The sequence below is a fragment of the Ranitomeya imitator genome, chromosome 2 (assembly GCF_032444005.1).
Source record: "Ranitomeya imitator isolate aRanImi1 chromosome 2, aRanImi1.pri, whole genome shotgun sequence".
Lineage (NCBI taxonomy): Eukaryota > Metazoa > Chordata > Amphibia > Anura > Dendrobatidae > Ranitomeya > Ranitomeya imitator.
The window spans coordinates 402,590,540-402,616,789 of NC_091283.1; the positions used below are offsets into that span (position 1 = coordinate 402,590,540).

The following is a 26,250-nucleotide window of genomic DNA, read 5'->3' on the forward strand; positions in this document are numbered from 1 at the left end:
TGATGCCCCATGAGAGTCGGGAATCTTAAGTGTGTGTTAGAAAGAATTACAGTGTTCAGATGTATCGGTCATTCCATAACATGGTCCAGTAATGGTCTTCAGACAATAATGGTTTTGGTATCAAGTCGATACCTGGATACTTCAGTAGCTCCAATTTCCAAAATCCTTTATTAGTGCTGGGTTCTTGTGCTTAATATCCTATGACTTTACCAGAAAAATACTCTTGGTGGAGAATAATCAGACGCATGAAAAAAGAATAATAAAATATTCACTCATCTGAATTCCCAAAAAATCTTGAGATGAAGGAACCTTAACCAAAGCATCAGTGGCCAAATCAACCAGATGACCATAACCAAGCTTTATCTTTCCTTAGAGGTATCCATCTAGTGAAAAACACAATTATGCTGAGAAAATGAACAATATTAACCAAAATGGTTCTTGCGAGTGAAAATGTTAGAACAAATTACTACTTTTAGCTGACCAATCCACAGACCATCATCCTCTGAAGTCAGCCATGATTAATTTTTTCAGATCTTTAGTACATGAACAATCTTTAGTTGTAAGAATATTCCCTTAACAATATTAATTTTCAACTATCACCTGGTGTCTGTCAACATGTATGGCCTGGTTTAAAGACTGCAACGTATGTATGTGGCTGCCTCAGCATACGGGCGGAGTAAGACGGCAGTATAACTCAGATGAGGATCGCAGCACAATGCTCGGACTGGCTGATGGCTCTCCCGACCAGAGTGTGACCACATGTATTTCTATGCAGCTGTCACACTTGGGTCAGGAGAGCCACCGGCCAGTCTGAGGGTTGCGATCCTCTTTTCCGAGTTATACGGCCATTTGACTCTTCTATAATGATCATTCATTCAAAGGTTCTTCGGCCATACAACTACTCTCACCCCATGCGTATGGGCATAGTTAGCAGAAAAATATCAACATGACATGGAAAAGAAGCCTAAAGATCCAAAAGAAGACACCAACAAGATCAGCTTGGTCACCATGACTATGTCACATGTAGCAAATATTTAAAAAAATATTCTAAATCCACTTGATCCAGGGAACTAATCTGATTGCTGTATGTGAAGTTGGAACGGAATTTTCCCCCTAATATAGGACAATCTTCCCCGTCGGGTTTTTGCCTTAGTTTGGATCAACCTGTTGGGGTATGGGTGGAACTCTATGGACTTATGTCTACCTTCAACCTTAAAAACTATAAATCTAGACCCAAATTTTGAGGTTAACCCATAGTTGTCTCTTTGTGTTTTGATCTGTTGGATTTCCATCCTATATAAAAACTAATTGAAGAATTATTAGCTGCTGAACAAGGTACTAGGAAAAAAAAGGATGAAAATCTGCCGACTCTGATTGATACATGTCCTCAACAATGGCTCGAAGAAAATAATGAGAGTTTTCACCATTCAAATAAGTTACCCATTGTTAATTTTAGTGAAGGGCACCCCCCTGCCTCTGAACAAAGCATCCTTATAGAAGGACAGGGCTGTGTCCTCCACCTCCGGTGGTCTCTTTCACCTACAGCCTAAACCCCCATGAGGCCTCTGATTCTTTCTATTGTCAGGAATGGCGCATTGTTCATTTGTGCCATTCAGGGTCAGATTGTGTCAGACAGGAAGAATCAATGAATCCTTTGGTTTGTTTTGTATAGGGATGTGTATGGATAGAGTGGATGTATAGAATTAACACCATTTACTCATAAAATTTAGAGGTGAGGTCCATAGTGTCACAAGTCGGTGGCTTGCTTTCGGATAATGGAGCGCCTTGAGCATCATTCGGGGACGAGGAGTTGTTGAATAATTTAGGATCTGTAGGGGATAGAGTTTGGAAAAGCATTTCATCAAACACAAAACTAGTAACCCCCTTAGAGAGTGGGCAGACCAATGTTGTTTTATTAAGATTAGAATGAAGATTAGATTCTGGGGCAATGCCGAAAGAAGGATGGGTCATCAGATGTCGAATTTCAGCGCTTTTGATCGTTGATTCTTCTGCCTTTGTCGTAACTGAAATAAACTCAGCTGATTGAGAGGAATAGCAGAAAAAAGTGTGATCCTTAGCAGTGATGGGCGAGAGAGGGCAGACCAGTGTTGTTTTATTAAGATCAGAATGAAGATTAGATTCTTGGGCAATGCCGAAAGAAGGATCGGTCATCAGATGTCGAATTTTAGTGCTCCTGATCGTTGAGTCTTCTGCCTTTGTCGTAATTGAAATAAACTCAGCTGATCGAGAGGAATAGCAGAAAAAAGTGTGATCCTTAGCAGTGATGGGTGAGCATTGAGAGTCGAGTGGTGCTCGAGTCCCCATAAGAAGCTCATTTGAATCATTTGAGACATGGGCCGCACTGAAGTGGAGTAGCTAGGGTCCTCTGGAAAAATGCTAGAGTTTCACATTCACTTCCATTATGCTTGGTACTCAAGTGTAGCCCATCCGAGTATCTGACAAGCTTGATTCGAGTACCGAGCACTCCAGCATTTCAGTGCTCGATCATCACTAATCCTTAGCATTCTACTTGTGTCACCCAATAATGACCAAGTACCGTAGTCACTGAGCGGCAGCCTTGCACAAGCACACGACTGCAGGTGACATCGATCCCCAGAGCAGCGGAGCCCTGAGCGAAGGCACACGGAGCTTTATTCTGCACGCATTCTCAGGCACTTACACAGAGCTCTGCACCGACGAAGTAATTGAATGTAATGAAATGCAAGCGGAGAGAGAATTACTAATACTCAATGGAATCCATCAACCTCTGCCAAGAAAACAGCTCTTCGCGAACCCTACACTGCACTCCGTCCTGGATGGGGAGGCAGCCTGCGGCACGGATGGGACGTTATCTGCTTCCATCTAAACTGAGGAGCCCACGACGGACTGGGGAAAGAGGCAACTCAGACAGTCCATGCTAAATAACATGGAGAACTGGCTGATGGTTAAAAGGGTTGTCCACCTTTGGAGGATCATTTTTTAATTAAAAATAATTTTTAGACCTATTAGGTTTCATTAAAAATGTTGCCATGTATGGTTTTTATAGGCCTTTTGTTTCTCGAAACTTTCAACTTTGATGTGGTCTGTGGTCATAAATTGGAGAAGCTTGGAAAAGGTAGCTAAGAGCTATACCCTCCCCGTCAGACCGTCACAGTGAGCTCACTGATGGATTCTCAGGTAACTCATTCTGCAGCCAGCAACACGCAGAAGATATAGATGACAAACAGTGCAAAGTTTTTAATGAAACCCAATTTTAAAAATGATTTTTAGCTCCAAATACATAATAAAAAAAGCACATTTATAAGAAAGGTGGACAAGCCCTTTAAGTTACCATATATACAGGGATTTTGTCTAGCAGAGACCACTGTGAGCAACATTTCAGTGTGTTGGCAGGTATTAAAGGGGTTGTCCATGATCTGAAAAAATGTGGTTGCTTTCTTCCAAAAATAGCGCCACACCTGTCCATGGGTGGAATTGTAGCCCATTCACGTTAATGGAGCAGAGCTACAATACGGCACATGTCATTGATGCCAGGTGTCATTACACAGGGAGGACTACGTGTGACACTCAATACGTCACCTGACACCGATAGTGTAGAATTAGGGTGACGCGGCCCTGACTGCTCATTCTGTGACGGTATTGACAGGTGATCTGCTGTTGACAGTGTCGCGGATTAATGGCGGTACGTTTAGATAGTTAGGCGCATTCCCCGATCAAACAAGCGCCTCAGGCGGCATCATCCTCCACATGCAGGCGTCACTCAGTGCTCAGCTCCAGATTGTCTCCTTAATCCTCTGAGATACTTCATGGATTAACAAGAAACCTTTTCTCCAGGAGAGGAGTCACTGCCTCCATGCAGCCACATGTGATAGCGCCACCATCAGGTCATCGCGTGTCCACACTCAATGTTGGGCTTCTGGATGGTTAGACACCTTTTTAATTTTTTCTCCTTCGTGTGTGATACAATCAGCTCAGCTGCGGTATCTAAGCCTATAATGTTTGATACTGCCTACAGGCTGGTATAGAAAAAGCCTTATGTAGTGATACTGCCTGCAGAGATAGCAATACTAAGCCTATCATGAGATGCAGTAAGCTCGTGTATCTAAGCCAATCATGTGAGATGCAGTCTGTTCGGGTATCTAAGACTATCGTGTGAGATGCAGTCAGCTCGGGTATCTAAGCCTATCCTGTGTGATACTGTCTGATGAGCTGTGTATCTAATCCTATCCTGTGTGATACCTTCTGATGAGCTGTGTATCTAATCCTACCATATGTGATACTATCTGCTGAGCTGTGTATCTAATCCTACTCTGTGTGATACTGTCTGATGAGCTGTGTATCTAATCCTATTCTGTGTGATACACCACTTAGCAGACAGTATCTAATCCTACCATGTGTGATACTTTCTGCTGAGCTGTGTATCTATTCCTGTCATGTGTGATACTGTCTGCTGAGCTGTGTATCTAATCCTATCATGTGTGATACAGATTACTGAGCTGTGTAGGTAATCCTAATATGTGTGATACTGTAATGCAGAGCTGTGTATCTAAGCCGATCACGTGTGGTACCATGTCTGGCTGGTACATTGGAGGCCAGGTGACATGGGGAGGCAGTTGTGGCTGTACCGCGGGTATTGGGGGCACATGTTCCCCCGTTGTGTCATGATCACACAGAATTGATCCATTGTTTATTGATGCTCCATCCCGTCCATTATCAGCTGCAGGCTGTCACTGAGCCACAGACGTGGGTTAATGGCTCCTTTCATTGTCAGGTAATCCACGTGTTTTCTCCGCAGTGTCAGGAGGCTGTGGTGTGTGAGGGGCTGTTGAACCATAGCGGGCAGGTCCCAACATGAGCAACAATTCAAAGCAGCAGTATACATATATACCACACATGGAAGATGCAGCTTGTTCGCTCATGAACCGCAGAATCGTCACCCCTGTGTGGCCCCTGTGTCCAGGGCTAAGTATACCGTGTGATTTTTGCAATTTTGTGGGTCAATTTAGATAAATTATTTGAGTATTGTGCATAGTAATGGTTTTATGTCTGCACTATATGCCGATATTTATGCACTTATTTATGCACTGTAAGGCAGTATTATTTATGCTCTATTTAGCAGTATAATTTGGGCACTGTATTGTAAAACTATTTTTTCACTGTATGTCAGTATTTATGCTCTGCATAGCGGTATAATTTGTGCACTCTATGAAGGAATTAGGGTATGTGCACACGATGCAGATTTAGTGCAGAACTGCAGCAGATTTTTCTGCAGCAGAAACGCTGCAGAACTGCACTGTGATCACAGTACAATGTAAATCAATGTGAAAAAAAAAAAGCTGTGCACATGGTGCAGAAAAATCTGCGCAGAAACGCTGCAGATTTCAAAGAAGTGCCTGTCACTTCTTTTGTGCAGTTCTGCAGCGTTTCTGCACCCCTCCATAAGGGTATGTGTCCACGTGCAGTAAACGCTGCGTGTTTGACGCTGCATAGAGCCGCAGCGTCAGACACGCAGCGTCCAGATGTTACAGCATAGTGGAGGGGATTTAATGAAATCCCGTCTCCACTATGCGTGGTAACACGCACGCGGCGGCCCTGCGACTCCGGACATGCTGCGCGTCTTTTCAGATCACAGCATGTCCGTATATCTTGCGGCGACGCTGCGTCGCCGCAAGATATAGCACAGGGCCCTATGGTGGGGAGCGATGATGCCGGATGTGTGCTGTGAACACATCCGGCATCATCGCGTCCCAGAAAGGGGGCGGGGCTTACCGCAGAGCGGGTTTGCCGCTCCGACGATACCGCCGGCCGTCCTGAACGTGGACACGCAGCCTAATAGAAATCTGCAGGTGCGTTTTTGATGTGTTTTTTATGCGTTTTTGATGCGTTTTTTATGCGTTTTTGATGCGTTTTTTGTGCAGATTTGTGCTCAAAAAACGCATCAAAAACGCATCAAAAACGCACCTGCAGATTCTGCCAGGAGATGCAGATTTAGTGCAGAACTGCAGCAGATTTTTCTGCACCAAATCTGCATCGTGTGCACACAGCCTTATACACTGTGTGCAGAATTATTAGGCAAGTTGTATTTTGATCACTGGATACTTTTTATACATGTTGTGCTTGAGAGCCAACTACCAATTAAGTAAATCAGGTGATGTGCATCTCTGTAATGAGGAGGGGTGTTGTCTAATGACATCAAAACCCTATATAAGGAGTGCTTAACCCCTTCATGACCCAGCCTATTTTGACCTTAAAGACCTTGCCGTTTTTTGCAATTCTGACCAGTGTCCCTTTATGAGGTAATAACTCGGGAACGCTTCAACGGATCCTAGCGATTCTGAGATTGTTTTCTCGAGACATATTGGGCTTCATGTTAGTGGTAAATTTAGGTCAATAAATTCTGCGTTTGTGATAAAAACGGAAATTTGGCGAAAATTTTGAAAATTTCGCAATTTTCACATTTTGAATTTTTATTCTGTTAAACCAGAGAGTTATGTGACACAAAATAGTTAATAAATAACATTTCCCATATGTATGCTTTACATCAGCACAATTTTGGAAACAAAATTTTTTTTTGCTAGGAAGTTATAAGGGTTAAAATTTGACCAGCGATTTCTCATTTTTACAACGAAATTTACAAAACCATTTTTTTTAGGGACCACCTCACATTTGAAGTCAGTTTGAGGGGTCTATATGGCTGAAAATACCCAAAAGTGACACCATTCTAAAAAATGCACCCCTCAAGGTACTCAAAACCACATTCAAGAAGTTTATTAACCCTTCAGGTGCTTCACAGCAGCAGAAGCAACATGGAAGGAAAAAATGAACATTTAACTTTTTAGTCACAAAAATTATCTTTTAGCAACAATTTTTTTATTTTCCCAATGGTAAAAGGAGAAACTGAACCATGAAAGTTGTTGTCCAATTTGTCCTGAGTACACTGATACCTCATATGTGGGGGTAAACCACTGTTTGGGCGCACGGCAGGGCTTGGAAGGGAAGGAGCGCCATTTGACTTTTTGAATGAAAAATTGGCTGCACTCTTTAGCGGACACCATGTCACGTTTGGAGAGCCCCCGTGTGCCTAAAAATTGGAGCTCCCCCACAAGTGACCCCATTTTGGAAACTAGACGCCCCAAGGAACTTGTCTAGATGCATAGTGAGCACTTTGAACCCCCAGGTGCTTCACAAATTGATCCGTAAAAATGAAAAAGTACTTTTTTTTCACAAAAAAATTCTTTTAGCCTCAATTTTTTCATTTTCACATGGGCAACAGGATAAAATGGATCCTAAAATTTGTTGGGCAATTTCTCCTGAGTACACCGATACCTCACATGTGGGGGTAAACCACTGTTTGGGCACATGGTAAGGCTCGGAAGGGAAGGAGCGCCATTTGACTTTTTGAATGAAAAATTATCTCCATCGTTAGCGGACACCATGTCGCGTTTGGAGAGCCCCTGTGTGCCTAAATATTGGAGCTCCCCCACAAGTGACCCCATTTTGGAAACTAGACCCCCAAAGGAACTTATCTAGATGCCTAGTGAGCACTTTAAACCCCCAGGTGCTTCACAAATTGATCTGTAAAAATGAAAAAGTACTTTTTTTTCACCCAAAAACATTTTTTGCCTCAATTTTTTCATTTTCACATGGGCAATAGGATAAAATGGATCATAAAATTTGTTGGGCAATTTCTCCCGAGTACGCCGATACCTCATATGTGGGGGTAAACCACTGTTTGGGCACACGGCAGGGCTCGGAAGGGAAGGCGCGCCATTTGACTTTTTGAATGGAAAATTAGCTCCAATTGTTAGCGGACACCATGTCGCGTTTGGAGAGCCCCTGTGTGCCTAAACATTGGAGCTCCCCAACAAGTGACCCTATTTTGGAAACTAGACCCCCCAAGGAACTTATCTAGATGCATATTGAGCACTTTAAACCCCCAGGTGCTTCACAGAAGTTTATAACGCAGAGCCATGAAAATAAAAAATAATTTTTCTTTCCTCAAAAATGATTTTTTAGCCTGGAATTTCCTATTTTGCCAAGGGTAATAGGAGAAATTGGACCCCAAATGTTCTTGTCCAGTTTGTCCTGAGTACGCTGATACCCCATATGTGGGGGTAAACCACTGTTTGGGCACACGTCGGGGCTCAGAAGGGAAGTAGTGACTTTTGAAATGCAGACTTTGATGGAATGGTCTGCGGGCGTCACGTTGCGTTTGCAGAGCCCCTGGTGTACCTAAACAGTAGAAACCCCCCACAAGTGACCCCATTTTAGAAACTAGACCCCCCAAGGAACTTATCTAGATGTGTGGTGAGCACTTTGAACCCCCAAGTGCTTCACAGAAGTTTATAATACAGAGCCGTGAAAATAATAAATACGTTTTCTTTCCTCAAAAATAATTATTTAGCCCAGAATTTTTTATTTTCCCACGGGTTACAGGAGAAATTGGACCCCAAAAGTTGTTGTCCAGTTTCTCCTGAGTACGCTGATACCCCATGTGTGGGGGTAAACCACTGTTTGGGCATACGTCGGGGCTCAGAAGGGAAGTAGTGACTTTTGAAATGCAGACTTTGATGAAATGGTCTGCGGACGTCACGTTGCGTTTGCAGAGCCCCTGGTGTGCCTAAACAGTAGAAACCCCCCACAAGTGACCCCATTTTAGAAACTAGACCCCCCAAGGAACTTATCTAGACATGTGGTGAGCACTTTGAACCCCCAAGTGCTTCACAGACGTTTACAACGCAGAGCCGTGAAAATAAAAAAATCATTTTTCTTTCCTCAAAAATGATGTTTTAGCAAGCATTTTTTTATTTTCACAAGGGTAACAGGAGAAATTGGATCCCAGTAATTGTTGCGCAGTTTGTCCTGAGTATGCTGGTACCCCATATGTGGGGGTAAACCACTGTTTGGGCACACGTCGGGGCTCGGAAGTGAGGGACTTTTTGAATACAAGATTGGCTGGAATCAATGGTGGCGCCATGTTGCGTTTGGAGACCCCTGATGTGCCTAAACAGTGGAAACCCCTCAATTCTACCTCCAACACTAACCCCCCCACACCCCTAACCCTAATCCCAACTGTAGCCATAACCCTAATCACAATCCTAACCCCAACACACCCCTAACCACAACCCTAACCCCAACACACCCCTAACCCTAACCACAACCCTAATTCCAACCCTAACCCTAAGGCTATGTGCCCACGTTGCGGATTCGTGTGAGATTTTTCAGCATCATTTTTGAAAAATACGCGGGTAAAAGGCACTGCGTTTTACCTGCGGATTTTCCGCGGATGTCCATTGTTTTTTGTGCGGATTTCACCTGCGGATTCCTATTGAGGAACAGGTGTAAAACGCTGCGGAATCCGCACAAAGAATTGACATGCTGCGGAAAATACAACGCAGCGTTTCCGCGTGGTATTTTCCGCACCATGGGCACAGCGGATTTGGTTTTCCATAGGTTTACTTGGTACTGTAAACCTGATGGAAAACTGCTACGAATCCGCAGCGGCCAATCCGCTGCGGATCCACAGCCAAATCCGCACCGTGTGCACATAGCCTAATTCTAAAGGTATGTGCACACGCTGCGGAAAACGCTGCGGATCCGCAGCAGTTTCCCATGAGTTTACAGTTCAATGTAAACCTATGGGAAACAAAAATCGCTGTACACATGCTGCAGAAAAACTGCACGGAAACGCAGCAGTTTACATTCCGCAGCATGTCACTTCTTTGTGTGGATTCCGCAGCGGTTTTACAACTGCTCCAGTAGAAAATCGCAGTTGTAAAACCGCAGTGAAATGCGCAGAAAAAACACGGTAAATCCGCCATAAATCCGCAGCGGTTTAGCACTGCGGATTTATGAAATCCGTAGCGGAAAAATCCGCAGAGGACCAGAATACATGTGCACATACCGAAACCCTAACCCTAGCCCTAACCCTACCCCTAACCCTAGCCCTAACCCTACCCCTAACCCTACCCCTACCCCTACCCCTAACCCTAGCCCTAACCCTAGCCCTAACCCTACCCCTACCCCTACCCCTAACCCTAACCCTACCCCTAACCCTATTCTAACATTAGTGGAAAAAAAAAAATTCTTTATTTTTTTTATTGTCCCTACCTATGGGGGTGACAAAGGGGGGAGGGTCATTTATTATTTTTTTTATTTTGATCACTGAGATAGATTATATCTCAGTGATCAAAATGCACTTTGAACGAATCTGCCGGCCGGCAGATTCGGCGGGCGCACTGCGCATGCGCCCACCATTTTGGAAGATGGCGGCGCCCAGGGAGAGGACGGACGGACCCCGGCAGGACCGGTAAGTATGATGGGGTGGGGGGGAGCACGGGGGGGGATCGGAGCACGGGGGGGATCGGAGCACGGGGGTGGTGGATCGGAACGCGGGAGGGGTGGAACGGAGCACCGGGGGGGTGGAACGGAGCACGGGGGGTGGAACTGAGCACGGGGGGGGGGGGGGGTGGATCGGAGTGCAGGGGGGGTGATTGGAGCACGGGGGGGTGATTGGAGCACGGGGGGGAGCGGACAAAAGCACGGGGGGAGCCGGAGCACAGGACAGAGGGGAGCCGGAGCAGTGTACCGGCCAGATCGGAGGGCTGGGGGGGCGATCGGTGGGGTGGGGGCACATTAGTATTTCCACCCATGGCCGATGATATTGCAGCATCGGCCATGGCTGGATTGTAATATTTCACCCGTTATAATAGGTGAAATATTACAAATCGCTCTGATTGGCAGTTTCACTTTCAACAGCCAATCAGAGCGATCGTAGCCACGGGGGGGTGAAGCCACCCCCCCTGGGCTAAACTACCACTCCCCCTGTCCCTGCAGATCGGGTGAAATGGGAGTTAACCCTTTCACTCGATCTGCAGGGACGCGATCTTTCCATGACGCCACATAGGCGTCATGGGTCGGATTGGCACCGACTTTCATGACGCCTACGTGGCGTCATGGGTCGGGAAGGGGTTAATTATTAGGCAACTTCCTTTCCTTTGGCAAAATGGGTCAGAAGAAAGATTTGACGGGCTCTGAAAACTCCAAAATTGTGAGAGGTCTTGCAGAGGGATGCAGCCGTCTTGAAATTGCCAAACTTTTGAAGCGTGATCACCGAACAATCAAGCGTTTCATGACAAATAGCCAACAGGGTCGCAAGAAGCATGTTAGGCAAAAAAAGGTGCAAAATAGCTGCCCATGAATTGAGGAAATCAAGCATGAAGCTGCCAAGATGCCATTTGCCACCAGTTTTGCCATAATTCAGAGCTGCAACGTTACTGGAGTAACAAAAAGCACAAGGTGTGCGATACTCAAGGACATGGCCAAGGTAAGGAAGGCTGAAAACGACCACCTTTGAACAAGAAGCATAAGATAAAACGTCAAGACTGGGCCAAGAAATATCTTAAGACTGACTTTTCAAAGGCTTTATGGACTGATGAAATGAGAGTGACTCTTGATGGGCCAGATGGATGGGCCAGAGGCTGGATCAGTAAAGGGCAGAGAGCTCCACTCCGACTCATACGCCAGCAAGGTGGAGGTGGGGTACTGGTATGGGCTGGTGTCATCAAAGATGAACTTGTGGGACCTTTTAGGGTTGAGGATGGAGTGAAGCTCAACTCCCAGACCTACTGCCAGTTTCTGGAAGACTTCTTCAAGCAGTGGAACAGGAAGAAGTCAGTATCGTTCAAGAAGAACATGATTTTCATGCAGGACAATGTTCCATCACATGCCTCCAACTACTCCACAGCGTGACTGGCCAGCCAGTAAAGGTCTCAAAGAAGAAAAAATAATGACATAGCCCTCTTGTTCGCTTGATCTGAACCCCATAGAGAACCTGTGGTCCCTCATAAAATGTGAGATTTACAGGGAGGGAAAACAGTCCACCTCTCGGTACAGTGTCTGGAGGCTGTGGTGGCTGCTGCACGCAATGTTGGTCGTAAACAGATCAAGCAACTGACAGAATCTATGGATTGAAGGCTTGTTAGTGTCATCATAAAGAAAGGTGGCTATATTGGTCACTAATTTTTTTGGGTTTTGTTTTTGCATGTCAGAAATGTTTATTTCTAAATTTTGTGCAGTTATATTGGTTTACCTGGTGAAAATTAACAAGTGAGATGGGAATATATTTGGTTTTTATTAAGTTGCCTAATAATTATGCACAGTAATAGTTACCTGCACAAACAGATATCCTCCTAAGATAGCCAAATCTAAAAAAAAAAAACACTCCAACTTCCAAAAATATTAAGCTTTGATATTTGAGTCTTTTGGGTTGATTGAGAACATAGTTGTTGATCAATAATAAAAATAATCCTCTAAAATACAACTTGCCTAATAATTCTGTACACAGTGTATATGCACCATATAGCAGTATTATTTATGCTTTGTATTGCAGTATCATTTATTCACTGTGCGGCGGTATTGTATGGTGAAATTATTTATGCACGGCATGGCAGAATAATCTATGCTCTGCATCTGGTTATAATTTATGCACTGTATTTCAGTATCCTTTATGCACTGTATGGCAGCATTTATACTCTGCATAGTGTTTTAATTTATGCACTCTATGAAGGAATTATATATACACCATATAGCAATATTATTTATACTCTATGTTGTGCTATCATTTATGCACTGCATGGCAGTATTATTTATGCTCTTCATCTGGATATAATTTATGCACTGTATTACAGTATTCTTTATGCATCATATGTTCAAGTTTGCAATTACCTTTAGTCTGCAGTGTGTGTGTCCTAGAAGTGTGAAGATTAATGTAGAATTAAAACCAGAATTGAACCAGAAGGAAACTGAAAGTAACTGGCCAGTCACTGTAAACAATGTTTCTGTTTATTTTCACTTTTACCCCTATAATCCTCCACTTTCTGCTAACTCCCCTAATCCCTACACCAAGTAAGGAACTGTTCATCTCTTCTTCAATCCTCCCCATCCACCTCATCTCCTCCTCAGAACTGTTCCTCAACATACAATCCTCTATCTCCAAACACAGACAGCCCCCTCATGCCCTCTCCTGCTCGCACCTGCTAACACTTTCCCTGCTCCTTCTCACTGCTGGTGATATCTCTCCAAATCCTGGTCCTCCTCACCACATCCCCACAGTCAGTTCTTCCTCCCATCCACGCTCTATCACAAATTTCCGCAACTTCTAACATAGTTAGTAAGTAAGGCCGAAAAAAGACATTTGTCCATCCAGTTCAGCCTATATTCCATCATAATAAATACCCAGATCTACGTCCTTCTACAGAACCTAATAATTGTATGATACAATATTGTTCTGCTCCAGGAAGACATCCAGGCCTCTCCTGAACCCCTCGACTGAGTTCGCCATCACCACCTCCTCAGGCAAGCAATTCCAGATTCTCACTGCCCTAACAGTAAAGAATCCTCTTCTATGTTGGTGGAAAAACCTTCTCTCCTCCAGACGCAAAGAATGCCCCCTTGTGCCCGTCACCTTCCTTGGTATAAACAGATCCTCAGCGAGATATTTGTATTGTCCCCTTATATACTTATACCCATTTGCCCGGCCCCCACTTCCCCAGTCCCACTAACAGAAGCTCTATGGAACGCTCGTTCTGTCTGCAACAAACTTTCCTACCTTCATGATCTTTTTATTACTAACAAATTTTCCTTCCTCGCCATCATCGAAACCTGGCTCACCCCTTGGTATTTGATTGTGCTTTGTGATTCCATACTCTGTACTTGGCTTGGGGATTTACCTCTGCGTTTGCAGCTTTATTAAGACTCTAACTATGGTACAATGCATAACGTATATTGTATTATCATTTTATTTCTGAATAGTCCTGTGTACTGTAAGGCCATCTCTTATATTGTGGGACCTGAATATATTTGTCCGTATTTTTATTTATTATTATTTTTATTTCTATTACCCCACTGTTTGGGAGATTTCCCTTTCCGGCTGCCCTCTGTCCCTGTGTGTCTGTATTTGGCCCACTTTGATGATTTTCTCTATCTGCGGTTTCCCTGTCTCTTTGGCGCCCGTCCTCGGCCCACTGCGCGTACGCTGGTTTGCGCATGCGCTCTGGGCCCGGGGTGGCCATCATCGGGACGGGGGATCTGTATCTAATGTATTTCAGTCGGCTCATTCTGGTCCGGACTGGTCACCTATATACTGGGCTACATGTGCCCTAGGTGTGGTGCCTGTCCCCCTTGACAGTGATTCTCTGCCCTATATCCTTTTCTGGTTGTCTGTTTTCTGTCCGCTCTTGGCCCACTGCGCATGTGCTGGTCTGCGCGTGCGCGCTGGGCCCGTGGCGGACATCTTGGGGACAGAGGACCGGTACTTCATATGCCCTACTGCGCAAGCGTCTATATGACGGCCTCTGATTCGGGTGACTCCCATTTGTGACGCGCCCGTGGTGTGTATATTGCACGCGCGCCGCTTGACGCATGCGCGTTGTCATCTAGACGGGCGATCTGGGGTGGGAGTTTCATACCTTCTCCCCACTGCGCAGCTGCAATTTTTGCAGGCCATTTCCGGTCCTCAGCCGCACGGACATCATTCAGATCAGGCTCGCACACCTCCTGCCTCCAGCTGACCCTACTCTGTTCATTATCAGAAAGGTATTTAACCACTGACACTTGGACATTACTACTATTGCCCCTGAGGAAGCCAGTTCTCTGGCGATACGCGTTGGGCACCTGTGCCCGGTGCCACCTCTCTACCTTATCATCTTCTATTGTCCTGATTCACCACGAGGGGTTGTTACCCTGTCAGGTAGTATAGGATGTTTTATGGCTTAGCTATTTGTTAGCCACGGGGGGACTCTCATTTTATGTTCCCGCAGGTAGCATACATCTCTTAAGGTGGCACTGTGGTTTGACCTTATTACAGGTCTGGTCTTTATTCTTTTCTTTTTTTGCTATGTCTTTGCAAATTTTAAGTGTTTTTATTTGTCTTATGTAGTGTTCTAATTGTGTGGTTTAATAAAACTTGTTATACTTTTGCAGATCTTTGTGGTGATCCCTTCAGTGTGCATGCTACTCTTTTTTCTTTCGTTTATTGCACTGGCTCACCCCTTCTGACACAGCCTCTCCTGCTGCACTTTCGTATGGTGGCTTCCACCTTTCTCACACACCCTGCCCCAACAGCAAGCATGGCGGAGGAGTTGGTTTTCTCCTGTCAGATAACTGCTCCTTCACCCCAATCCCACTTCCACCCTCTGTTACCCTCCCTTCCTTTGAGGTGCACTCTGTGCGCACCTACTCCCCCTCCAACTGGCTGTCATTTACCGTCCCTCAGGGCCAGCCACCACCTTCTTTGACCACTACACCACCTGGCTACTTCATTTCTTCTCTGCGGACATCCCCACTATCATCATGGGCGACTTCAACATCCCCATTGACACTTCCCTCTCAGCTGCCACTAAGCTTCTATCTCTCACTTCCTCCTTCGGCCTTACTCAATGGTCTTCTGCAGCCACTCACAAAGATGGTCACACACTGGACCTCATCTTCACCCGCCTATGCTCCCTATCTAACCTCTCTAACTCACCTCTTCCTCTTTCTGACCACAATCTACTCACATTCTTTTCCCTCTCCACTCCTTGTCTACAATCCCCACCCCACAAACTTGCACACCCTCACAGAAATCTTGAACACCTTGATCTACACTCACTCTCTGAATCCCTCTCACAGATATAAGTTCCCTACACAATGCAGATGACGCTGCCACTCTATATAACACCACAATAGCTGTAGCTTTGGAATCTCTTGCCCCTCTCACACATACCAAATCTCGCAAAATCAACAGATAGTCCTGGCACACCAGCCTGACCAAAGAACTGAGGAGAGCATCCAGGGCTGCTGAGCGCAGATGGAAAAGATCCCACTCCAACGAGCACTTCATCGCATTCAAACAGTCCCTCACTACTTTCAAGACCACACTCGCCACAGCTAAACAAAAATACTTATCTCATATCCTCCCTGTCTCACAACCCTAAACAGTTATTCAACACCTTCAATTTTCTCCTTCGTCCCCCAGCACCTCCTCCCTCCCCACTCATCTCAGCTGAAGACTTTGCCTCATGTTTCAAGCAGAAGATTGAGAACATCAGAGACAGTTTTAGTGAACAACCCCCAGAGCACTTCCTCCCAACTACCCAGCCCTCCACCTCCAAAACCAACTTCTCCACCATTACAGAAGATCGACTCTCCACTCTACTCTCACGATCGCATCTCACCACATGTGCACTTGACCCAATCCCATCCAACTTCATCCCAAACCTCACCACAGTCTTCATCCCAACCCTAACCCATCTCTTCAACCGATCACTAACAACTGGTGTTTTCCCCTCAAGCTTTAAACATGGCTCAATCACACCTATCCTCAAAGAGCCCTCTCTTGACCCATCCTCTGTATCTAGCTATCACCCTATATCACTTCTCCCCTATGCCTCAAAACTACTGGAACAACACGTCCATCTTGAACTGTCCTCCCATCTATCTTCCTGCTCCCTCTTCAACCGCTTACAATCATGCTTCTGGTCACACCACTCCACTGAAACTGCCTTAACTAAGGTCACCAATGACCTCTTAACTGCGAAGAGCAAGCGACACTACTCTATCCTCCTCCTCCTAGACCGGTCCTCTTCTCTTTTTGCACAGTGGACCATTCCCTGTTGCTGCGGACCCTCTCATCCCTTGGCATCACAGACTTGGCCCTATCCTGGATCTCGTCATACCTAAGTGACCGGACATTCAGCGTCTCCCACTCACACACCACCTCCTCACCTCGCCCTCTATCTGATGGAGTACCGCAAGGTTCAGTTCTAGGGCCCCTGCCCTTTTCCATCTACACCTTTGGCCTGGGACAGCTCATAGAATTTCACGGTTTTCAGTATCATCTCTATGATGACGACACGCAGATATACATCTCTGGACCAGATATTACCACCCTACTAACCAGAATCCCTCAATGTCTGTCTGCTATTTCATCTTTCTTCTCCGCTAGATTTCTAAAACTTAACATGGACAAAACAGAATTCATGGTCTTTCCCCCATCTCACGCGACCCCCCCAAACGGCTGCCCACTCTCCCCAGTCCCACAAGCTCGCTGCCTCGGGGTAATCCTTGACACTGATCTCTCCTTCAAACCACATATCCAAGCCCTTTCCACTTCCTGCCGCCTTCAACTCAAAAATATTTCACGGATCCGTACATTCCTAAACCAAGAATCTTCAAAAACCCTAGTCCATATCCTCATCATCTCCCGCCTCAACTACTGTAACCTCCTGCTCTGTGGCCTCCCCTCTAAGGCCGGCTTCACACTCAGCGTATGAAAATACGGTCCGTATATTACGGCCGTAATACGCTGAAATGTCCCGAAAATAGTGGTCCGTAGCTCCTCCGTAGGCAGGGTGTGTCAGCGTTTTTTGCGCATGGCATCCTCCGTATGTAATCCGTATGGCATCCGTACTGCGTGGTTTTCTCGCAGGCTTGAAAAACCAACATACCGCTATAGAAATGATCCATGTGTCCCAAAAAGAAAAAAAAATATATATATATATACTGTCTATATATATATATATATATATATATATATGTCATTAGACACATATATGTATATATATTAATATTTTTTCCAGCGCTATACAGCTTGAAAGCCGGTAATTCAATTACCGGCTTTTTCTTTCTCCTTCCTAAAACCCGACATGATTTGAGACATGGTTTACATACAGTAAACCATGTCTTCTCTCCATTTTTTTTGCAGATTCCACACTACTAATGTCAGTAGAGTGTATCTGCAAAATTTGGCCGTTCTAGCTCTTAAAATAAAGGGTTAAATGGCGGAAAAAATTGGCGTGGGCTCCCGCGCAATTTTCTCCGCCAGAGTAGTAAAGCCAGTGACTGAGGGCAGATATTAATAGCCTGGAGAGGGTCCATGGTTATTGGCCCCCCCCTGGCTAAAAATATCTGCCCCCAGCCACCCCAGAAAAGGCACATCTGGAAGATGCGCCTATTCTGGCACTTGGCCACTCTCTTCCCATTCCCGTGTAGCGGTGGGATATGGGGTAATGAAGGGTTAATGCCACCTTGCTATTGTAAGGTGACATTAAGCCTAATTAATAATGGAGAGGCGTCAATTATGACACCTATCCATTATTAATACAATTGTAGTAAAGGGTTAAATAAAACACAAACACATTATTTAAAATTATTTTAATGAAATAAAAACAATGGTTGTTGGAGTATTTTATTCTATGCCCAATCCAGTTACTGAAGACCCTCGTTCTGTGAAAGAAAAAACATAATAAACCAACAATATACTTACCCTCCGCAGATCTGTAACGTCCAACGATGTAAATCCTTCTGAAGGGGTTAAAACCTTTTGCAGCAAGGAGCTTTGCTAATGCAATGCTACTCCTCGCTGCAAAACCCCGGGGAATGAGGCTAAATATAGATCAATGAGCTATATTTAGCTTCATTTGCGGTGAGGCGCCCTCTGCTGGATGTTCATAGATCGTGGGAACTTACCTAGAAAGCCTTATGCACTGTATGGTAGTATCATTTATTCACCGTATGGAAATATTATTATATATTATCTGCCGGAATTATGCACCATGTATCAGTAGTATTTATGCTGTGCATCTGGGTATAATTTATGTACTGTATGACAGAATTATTTTTGCATGGTATGGCAGTATTTATGTATTTTGTGGTGGAGTTACTTATGCACTGTATGGTGGTATCATTTCTGCACTGTATGGAAGTATTAATATATTGTCTGGGGGAATTATGCACCACGTATCAGTATAATTTATGCTATGCATCTGGGTATAATTTATTTTCTGTATGACAGCATTATTTCTGCACTGTATTGCAGTATTTATGTACTTTATGATGGAGTTACTTATGCACTCTATGGCAATAAACCATTACTACACTACGGCTCATTTAAATCTGAAGAACTTTATTTGGGCACACCATTACTATGGGATGGGGACCTGTCAGTCTCAGGGAGCTTAACCAATCAACCCTGATAACTAGAAGTCTTCGCTATACTCCTAGGCTCGGGGTGAGTCCTTCTGATTGTCTTTTTCCTGGTCTCGTGTCCAGCCCATCTAAACTGTGTCTATATCTTGTGTAAATCACATAACGAATGTGGTGCGAAGTGTAAACAAGATGACAATTTTTTGGCAGAAATGAAGGCAGATTTCTGGCGCGTGTAGTAGATCAGCGCCATTGTGTACGACGCTGCGGAATATTTCAAGGCTATGTAAATAGTAATGTAGAATGTTTTTACCCTTTTTAGTTTGTAATCAAAACCCCTAAATGTTTGGGTCAAAACCAAAGAGGAAAATCAGTGAACTGCACTGACCACAGCTGGATGACAGGCTGGAGGCCGCGCTACCCCGTGTTTATGTGCAGATTCTTCTGAAATTCGGTTTATGTGATTAACAAAATATTTACCTGACATTGATTCAAAAATCCATTTTTTTTCTTCTATTCTGCACATGAAAATGATTTCACGGCAATTAAAGAACCGTCTGACTATGTGATTTCCAAAAATATGTCTGTATATGACCGGGTGAATGTTATCACCTGGCTCTGTGTGACGGGAAACGGGATGAAAAGCTCGAGAAACGAAATAAAGACATTAAGAACAGGCAATTCAGGGATTTTTTTCTCCTGAAATGAATGTATTTTGGGCTAAAATATTTTTTGCAATTGGGTCTCATTAAAAATTTTGCACAGACTTGCTTTTACAGGCGCTTGTGTTTTTCTGTACATTTCTGGCTGCACAGTGAGTTATCTGCGAATAACTATGATGTCCATATCCTTTAAGAACTGTCCAGGATCCAATATGGCACCTCCAAAAATAGTTGTAAAAATTCCATCATCCATCTGGTTCACACAATGGAGATTTTGGTGAGTTTTTTATGCTTGAAAAAAAATGCAAGTATTTTACTTAATGGGAACAGAAAATCTGCAACACCAAAAGCTCATAGTGGGAACGTAGCCTAAAACGGATCGCCCGCCCCGTAATGTGCAGAACTTACCGGCCGGTTCCTCTGTGCTGCTGGCTGCCGTCGTTGGAGGAGCCACCGGTATCTCTATGGAGGCAAGAACGGGCGTTCGGGGGAGAGAAGAAGACAAACACCATTATTACAATCTCCTTATGGCACATTGGGTAAATGTCAGCGGTTAGTCTTCCCTAGGAGTACGAGCACGTCTACAGCAGTGAGCCGGGAGGGGGACGGTGTCTGCGGCATTAATGGAAGCAGGGGGTGCAGAAAGGCGCCAGGACGCAGGGAGGTTACAGCATGGCTCTAAAACGGGACATAGAAGGGACAGGCAGGGTCGAAGGAAAGAGGACACAAGTCAGGAGTCTAAGAATTGGGCCACATTTTTCGTCTTTATTTCAGTCTAATAAGGGGATACCCTGTAGTGTAATCCTCGGGCGGTTACGGCACCTCACTCCTGCTTAGGCCTCATTCAGACGTCGGTGATTTTTCTCGTATGTGTAAAAAGAGTTTGGTCCGTGTGTCATTGTATCATCGATGATTCATTAGTGACTTTATCATATGACAAAAAATAACTAATTTGCAAATCTTCTCCTACCCTTTAGATTGCCAAATATGGACGGCACATTGGCGGCAATGTGTGCTGTCCTGGCGCAAAGTATGTGTGATGCAGATCAAAATCGGACTTGTCTCTGCAAAAAAAAGAAACAAGGACGTGTGATCAACGGCACAGATTATAATGGGTAGCCGGAAACTGACGTCTGAACGAGGCCTTATGGTTAGTAACTAGTGATGAGCGAATGTGCGCTATAAGGTGTTATCTGAGCATGCTCAGGTGCTGATTTAGTGTCTTCGGTGTGCTCGAATAATATGTTCAAGTCCCCGCGGCTGCATGTCTCGCGGCTGCCTGTGTTGCAGATGTTGAACAGCTGTGAGACATGCAGCCGCGGGGATTCGAACATATTATTCGAGCACACCGAAGACACTCAGTCAGCACCCGAGCATGTTCTCTCATCACTAATAGTAATGTTTGGCAGCAAAGGAGCAGAACCATCTAATCAGCCACACTTGGACCTGTCCCTGATCAAACTGGAGGCGGCCATTGTGTGTCCTGAGCTAACAGCCATTCATTTTTTGCTTTCCCAGCCTCAAAGAACCTCAGAGATACAGTATCTAACCCTATAAGGTGTGATACCGTCTGCTGAGCTGTGTATCTAATCCTATCACGTGTGATACTGTCTGCTGAGCCGTGTATCTAATCGTATCATGTGTGATACTGTCTGCTGAGCTGTGGATCTAATCCTATCATGTGTGATACTGTCTGCTGAGCTGTGTATCTAATCCTATCCTGTGTGATACTGGCCTGCTGAGCTGTGTATCTAATCCTATCCTGTGTGATACTGTCTGCTGAGCTGTGTATATAATCCTCTCCTGTGTGATACTGACTGCTGAGCTGTGTATCTAATCCTATCCTGTGTGATACTGTCTGCTGAGCTGTGTATCTAATCCTATCCTGTGTGATACTGTCTGCTGAGCTAGGTATCTAATCCTATCCTGTGTGATACTGTCTGCTGAGCTGTGTATCTAATCCTATCATGTGTGATACTGACTCCTGAGCTGTGTATCTAATCCTATCATGTGTGATACTGTCTGCTGAGCTGTGTATCTAATCCTATCATGTGTGATACTGTCTGCTGAGCTGTGTATATAATCCTCTCCTGTGTGATACTGACTGTTGAGCTGTGTATCTAATCCTATCCTGTGTGATACTGTCTGCTGAGCTGTGTATCTAATCCTATCATGTGTGATACTGACTGCTGAGCTGTGTATCTAATCCTATCATGTGTGATACTGACTGCTGAGCTGTGTATCTAATCCTATCCTGTGTGATACTGTCTGCTGAGCTGTGTATCTAATCCTGTTATGTGTGATACTGTCTGCTGAGCTGTGTATCTAATCCTATCATGTGTGATACTGCTGAGCTGTGTATCTAATCCTATCATGTGTGATACTGTCTGCTGAGCTGTGTATCTAATCCTATCCTGTGTGATACTGTCTGCTGAGCTGTGTATCTAATCCTATCATGTGTGATACTGTCTGCTGAGCTGTGTATCTAATCCTATCATGTGTGATACTGTCTGCTGAGCTGTGTATCTAATCCTATCCTGTGTGATATTGTCTGCTGAGCTGTGTATCTAATCCTATCCTGTGTGATACTGTCTGCTGAGCTGTGGATCTAATCCTATCATGTGTGATACTGTCTGCTGAGCTGTGTATCTAATCCTATCATGTGTGATACTGTCTGCTGAGCTGTGTGTCTAATCCTATCCTGTGTGATACTGTCTGCTGAGCTGTGTATCTAATCCTATCCTGTGTGATACTGTCTGCTGAGCTGTGTATCTAATCCTATCATGTGTGATACTGTCTGCTGAGCTGTGTGTCTAATCCTATCATGTGTGATACTGTCTGCTGAGCTTTGTATCTAATCCTATCATGTGTGATACTGTCTGCTGAGCTGTGTATCTAATCCTATCCTGTATGATACTGTCTGCTGAGCTGTGTATCTAATCCTATCCTGTGTGATACTATCTGCTGAGCTGTGTATCTAATCCTATCATGTATGATACTGTCTGCTGAGCTGTGTATCTAATCCTATCCTGTGTGATACTGTCTGCTGAGCTGTGTATCTAATCCTATCCTGTATGATACTGTCTGCTGAGCTGTGTATCTAATCCTATCCTGTGTGATACTGTCTGCTGAGCTGTGTGTCTAATCCTATTATGTGTGATACTGTCTGCTGAGCTTTGTATCTAATCCTATCATGTGTGATACTGACTCCTGAGCTGTGTATCTAATCCTATCATGTGTGATACTGTCTGCTGAGCTGTGTATCTAATCCTATCATGTGTGATACTGTCTGCTGAGCTGTGTGTCTAATCCTATCCTGTGTGATACTGTCTGCTGAGCTGTGTATCTAATCCTATCCTGTGTGATACTGTCTGCTGAGCTGTGTATCTAATCCTATCATGTGTGATACTGTCTGCTGAGCTGTGTATCTAATCCTATCCTGTGTGATACTGTCTGCTGAGCTGTGTATCTAATCCTATCATGTGTGATACTGACTGCTGAGCTGTGTATCTAATCCTATCATTTGTGATACTGTCTGCTGAGCTGTGGATCTAATCCTATCATGTGTGATACTGTCTGCTGAGCTGTGTATCTAATCCTATCCTGCGTGATACTGTCTGCTGAGCTGTGTATCTAATCCTATCATGTGTGATACTGTCTGCTGAGCTGTGTATCTAATCATATCATGTGTGATACTGTCGGCTGAGCTGTGTATCTAATCCTATCCTGTGTGATACTGTCTGCTGAGCTGTGTATCTAATCCTATCATGTGTGATACTGTCTGCTGAGCTGTGGATCTAATCCTATCATGTGTGATACTGTCTGCTGAGCTGTGTATCTAATCCTATCCTGTGTGATACTGACTGCTGAGCTGTGTATCTAATCATATCATGTGTGATACTGTCTGCTGAGCTGTGGATCTAATCCTATCATGTGTGATACTGTCTGCTGAGCTGTGTATGTAATCCTATCCTGCGTGATACTGTCTGCTGAGCTGTGTATCTAATCATATCATGTGTGATACTGTCGGCTGAGCTGTGTATCTAATCCTATCCTGCGTGATACTGTCTGCTGAGCTGTGTATCTAATCCTATCCTGTGTGATGTACTGTCTGCTGAGCCGTGTATCTAATCCTATCCTGTGTGATACTATCTGCTGAGTTGTGTATCTAATCCTATCCTGTGTGATACTATCTGCTGATCTGTGTATCTAATCCTATCCTGTGTGATACTGTCTGCTGAGCTGTGTATCTAATCCTATCATGTGTGATACTATCTGCTGATCTGTGTATCTAATCCTATCCTGTGTGATACTGTCTGCTGAGCTGTGTATCTAATCCTATCCTGCGTGATACTGTCTGCTGAGCTGTGTATCTAATCATATCATGTGTGATACTGTCGGCTGAGCTGTGTATCTAATCCTATCCTGCGTGATACTGTCTGCTGAGCTGTGTATCTAATCCTATCATGTATGATACTGTCTGCTGAGCTGTGTATCTAATCCTATCCTGTGTGATACTGTCTGCTGAGCTGTGTATCTAATCCTATCCTGTATGATACTGTCTGCTGAGCTGTGTATCTAATCCTATTATGTGTGATACTGTCTGCTGAGCTTTGTATCTAATCCTATCATGTGTGATACTGACTCCTGAGCTGTGTATCTAATCCTATCCTGCGTGATACTGTCTGCTGAGCTGTGTATCTAATCATATCATGTGTGATACTGTCGGCTGAGCTGTGTATCTAATCCTATCCTGCGTGATACTGTCTGCTGAGCTGTGTATCTAATCCTATCCTGTGTGATGTACTGTCTGCTGAGCCGTGTATCTAATCCTATCCTGTGTGATACTATCTGCTGAGTTGTGTATCTAATCCTATCCTGTGTGATACTATCTGCTGATCTGTGTATCTAATCCTATCCTGTGTGATACTGTCTGCTGAGCTGTGTATCTAATCCTATCATGTGTGATACTATCTGCTGATCTGTGTATCTAATCCTATCCTGTGTGATACTGTCTGCTGAGCTGTGTATCTAATCCTATCCTGTGTGATACCGTCTGCTGAGCTGTGTATCAAATCCTATCCTGTGTGATACTGTCTGCTGAGCTGTGTATCTAATCCTATCCTGTGTGATACTATCTGCTGATCTGTGTATCTAATCCTATCCTGCGTGATACTGTCTGCTGAGCTGTGTATCTAATCCTATCATGTGTGATACTATCTGCTGATCTGTGTATCTAATCCTATCCTGTGTGATACTGTCTGCTGAGCTGTGGATCTAATCCTATCATGTGTGATACTGTCTGCTGAGCTGTGTATCTAATCCTATCCTGTATGATACTGTCTGCTGAGCTGTGTATCTAATCCTATCCTGTGTGATACTGTCTGCTGAGCTGTGGATCTAATCCTATCCTGCGTGATACTGTCTGCTGAGCTGTGTATCTAATCCTATCCTGCGTGATACTGTCTGCTGAGCTGTGTATCTAATCATATCATGTGTGATACTGACTGCTGAGCTGTGTATCTAATCATATCATGTGTGATACTGTCTGCTGAGCTGTGTATCTAATCCTATCCTGCGTGATACTGTCTGCTGAGCTGTGTATCTAATCCTATCCTGTGTGATATACTGTCTGCTGAGCTGTGTATCTAATCCTATCCTGCGTGATACTGTCTGCTGAGCTGTGTATCTAATCCTATCCTGTGTGATATACTGTCTGCTGAGCCGTGTATCTAATCCTATCCTGTGTGATACTATCTGCTGAGTTGTGTATCTAATCCTATCCTGTGTGATACTATCTGCTGAGTTGTGTATCTAATCCTATCCTGTGTGATACTATCTGCTGATCTGTGTATCTAATCCTATCCTGTGTGATACTGTCTGCTGAGCTGTGTATCTAATCCTATCCTGTGTGATACTATCTGCTGATCTGTGTATCTAATCCTATCCTGTGTGATCCTGTCTGCTGAGCTGTGTATCTAATCCTATCATGTGTGATACTATCTGCTGATCTGTGTATCTAATCCTATCCTGTGTGATACTGTCTGCTGAGCTGTGTATCTAATCCTATCCTGTGTGATACTGTCTGCTGAGCTGTGTATCTAATCCTACCCTGCGTGATACTGTCTGCTGAGCTATGTATCTATATCCATGTGATACTGTCTGCTCAAATGGCATATCTAACTTTATTATGTCTGGTACTATCTGCTGTGCTGGGTTTCCAAGTCCAATATGAATTATATGGTCTGCTGAGCTTCTGTATCTAAGCCTATAGTTTGACAGTCTTTTGAATTGCTGTAACTAAGCCAATCGTGTGATAATGGCTGGTGAGTTGCTTTATCTACGCCTATCATATGTGATGCTTTCTGTTGAGCTGCTGTACCTAAGCTTATCATGTGATACAGTCTGTTGGGGTTCTGTATCTAAGCCTATGATTTTGGTTGCATATTTCCAGGCACGACGGCCCTTGCTGGCTCTGGCTAGCACATGACATGGCCGCCCCCGTTATATGTACAGATCAGGTCCACTCGTATTCAGTGCAGTGCAATACAAGAGCTGAGCTTCCAGCATTCACCTGGTTAATAGCATTCGGTAATAGGATGGCCATTATACCCTGGAGTACATG

At 44.4% G+C, this 26,250-nt stretch overlaps 1 protein-coding gene across 4 annotated transcripts in view; it reads right to left on the reverse strand.

The window, feature by feature from the left end:
• The window catches only part of NTN1 (netrin 1), a 119,446-nt gene that overhangs the window by 18,169 nt on the left and 75,027 nt on the right, over positions 1 to 26,250 (reverse strand). For all 4 annotated transcript variants that reach the window (XM_069750637.1, XM_069750638.1, XM_069750639.1 and 1 more), the window contains one exon: positions 20,034 to 20,087. In XM_069750637.1, the coding sequence (XP_069606738.1) occupies positions 20,034 to 20,087 (54 nt within the window). The remainder of the gene's footprint in view (positions 1 to 20,033; positions 20,088 to 26,250) is intronic.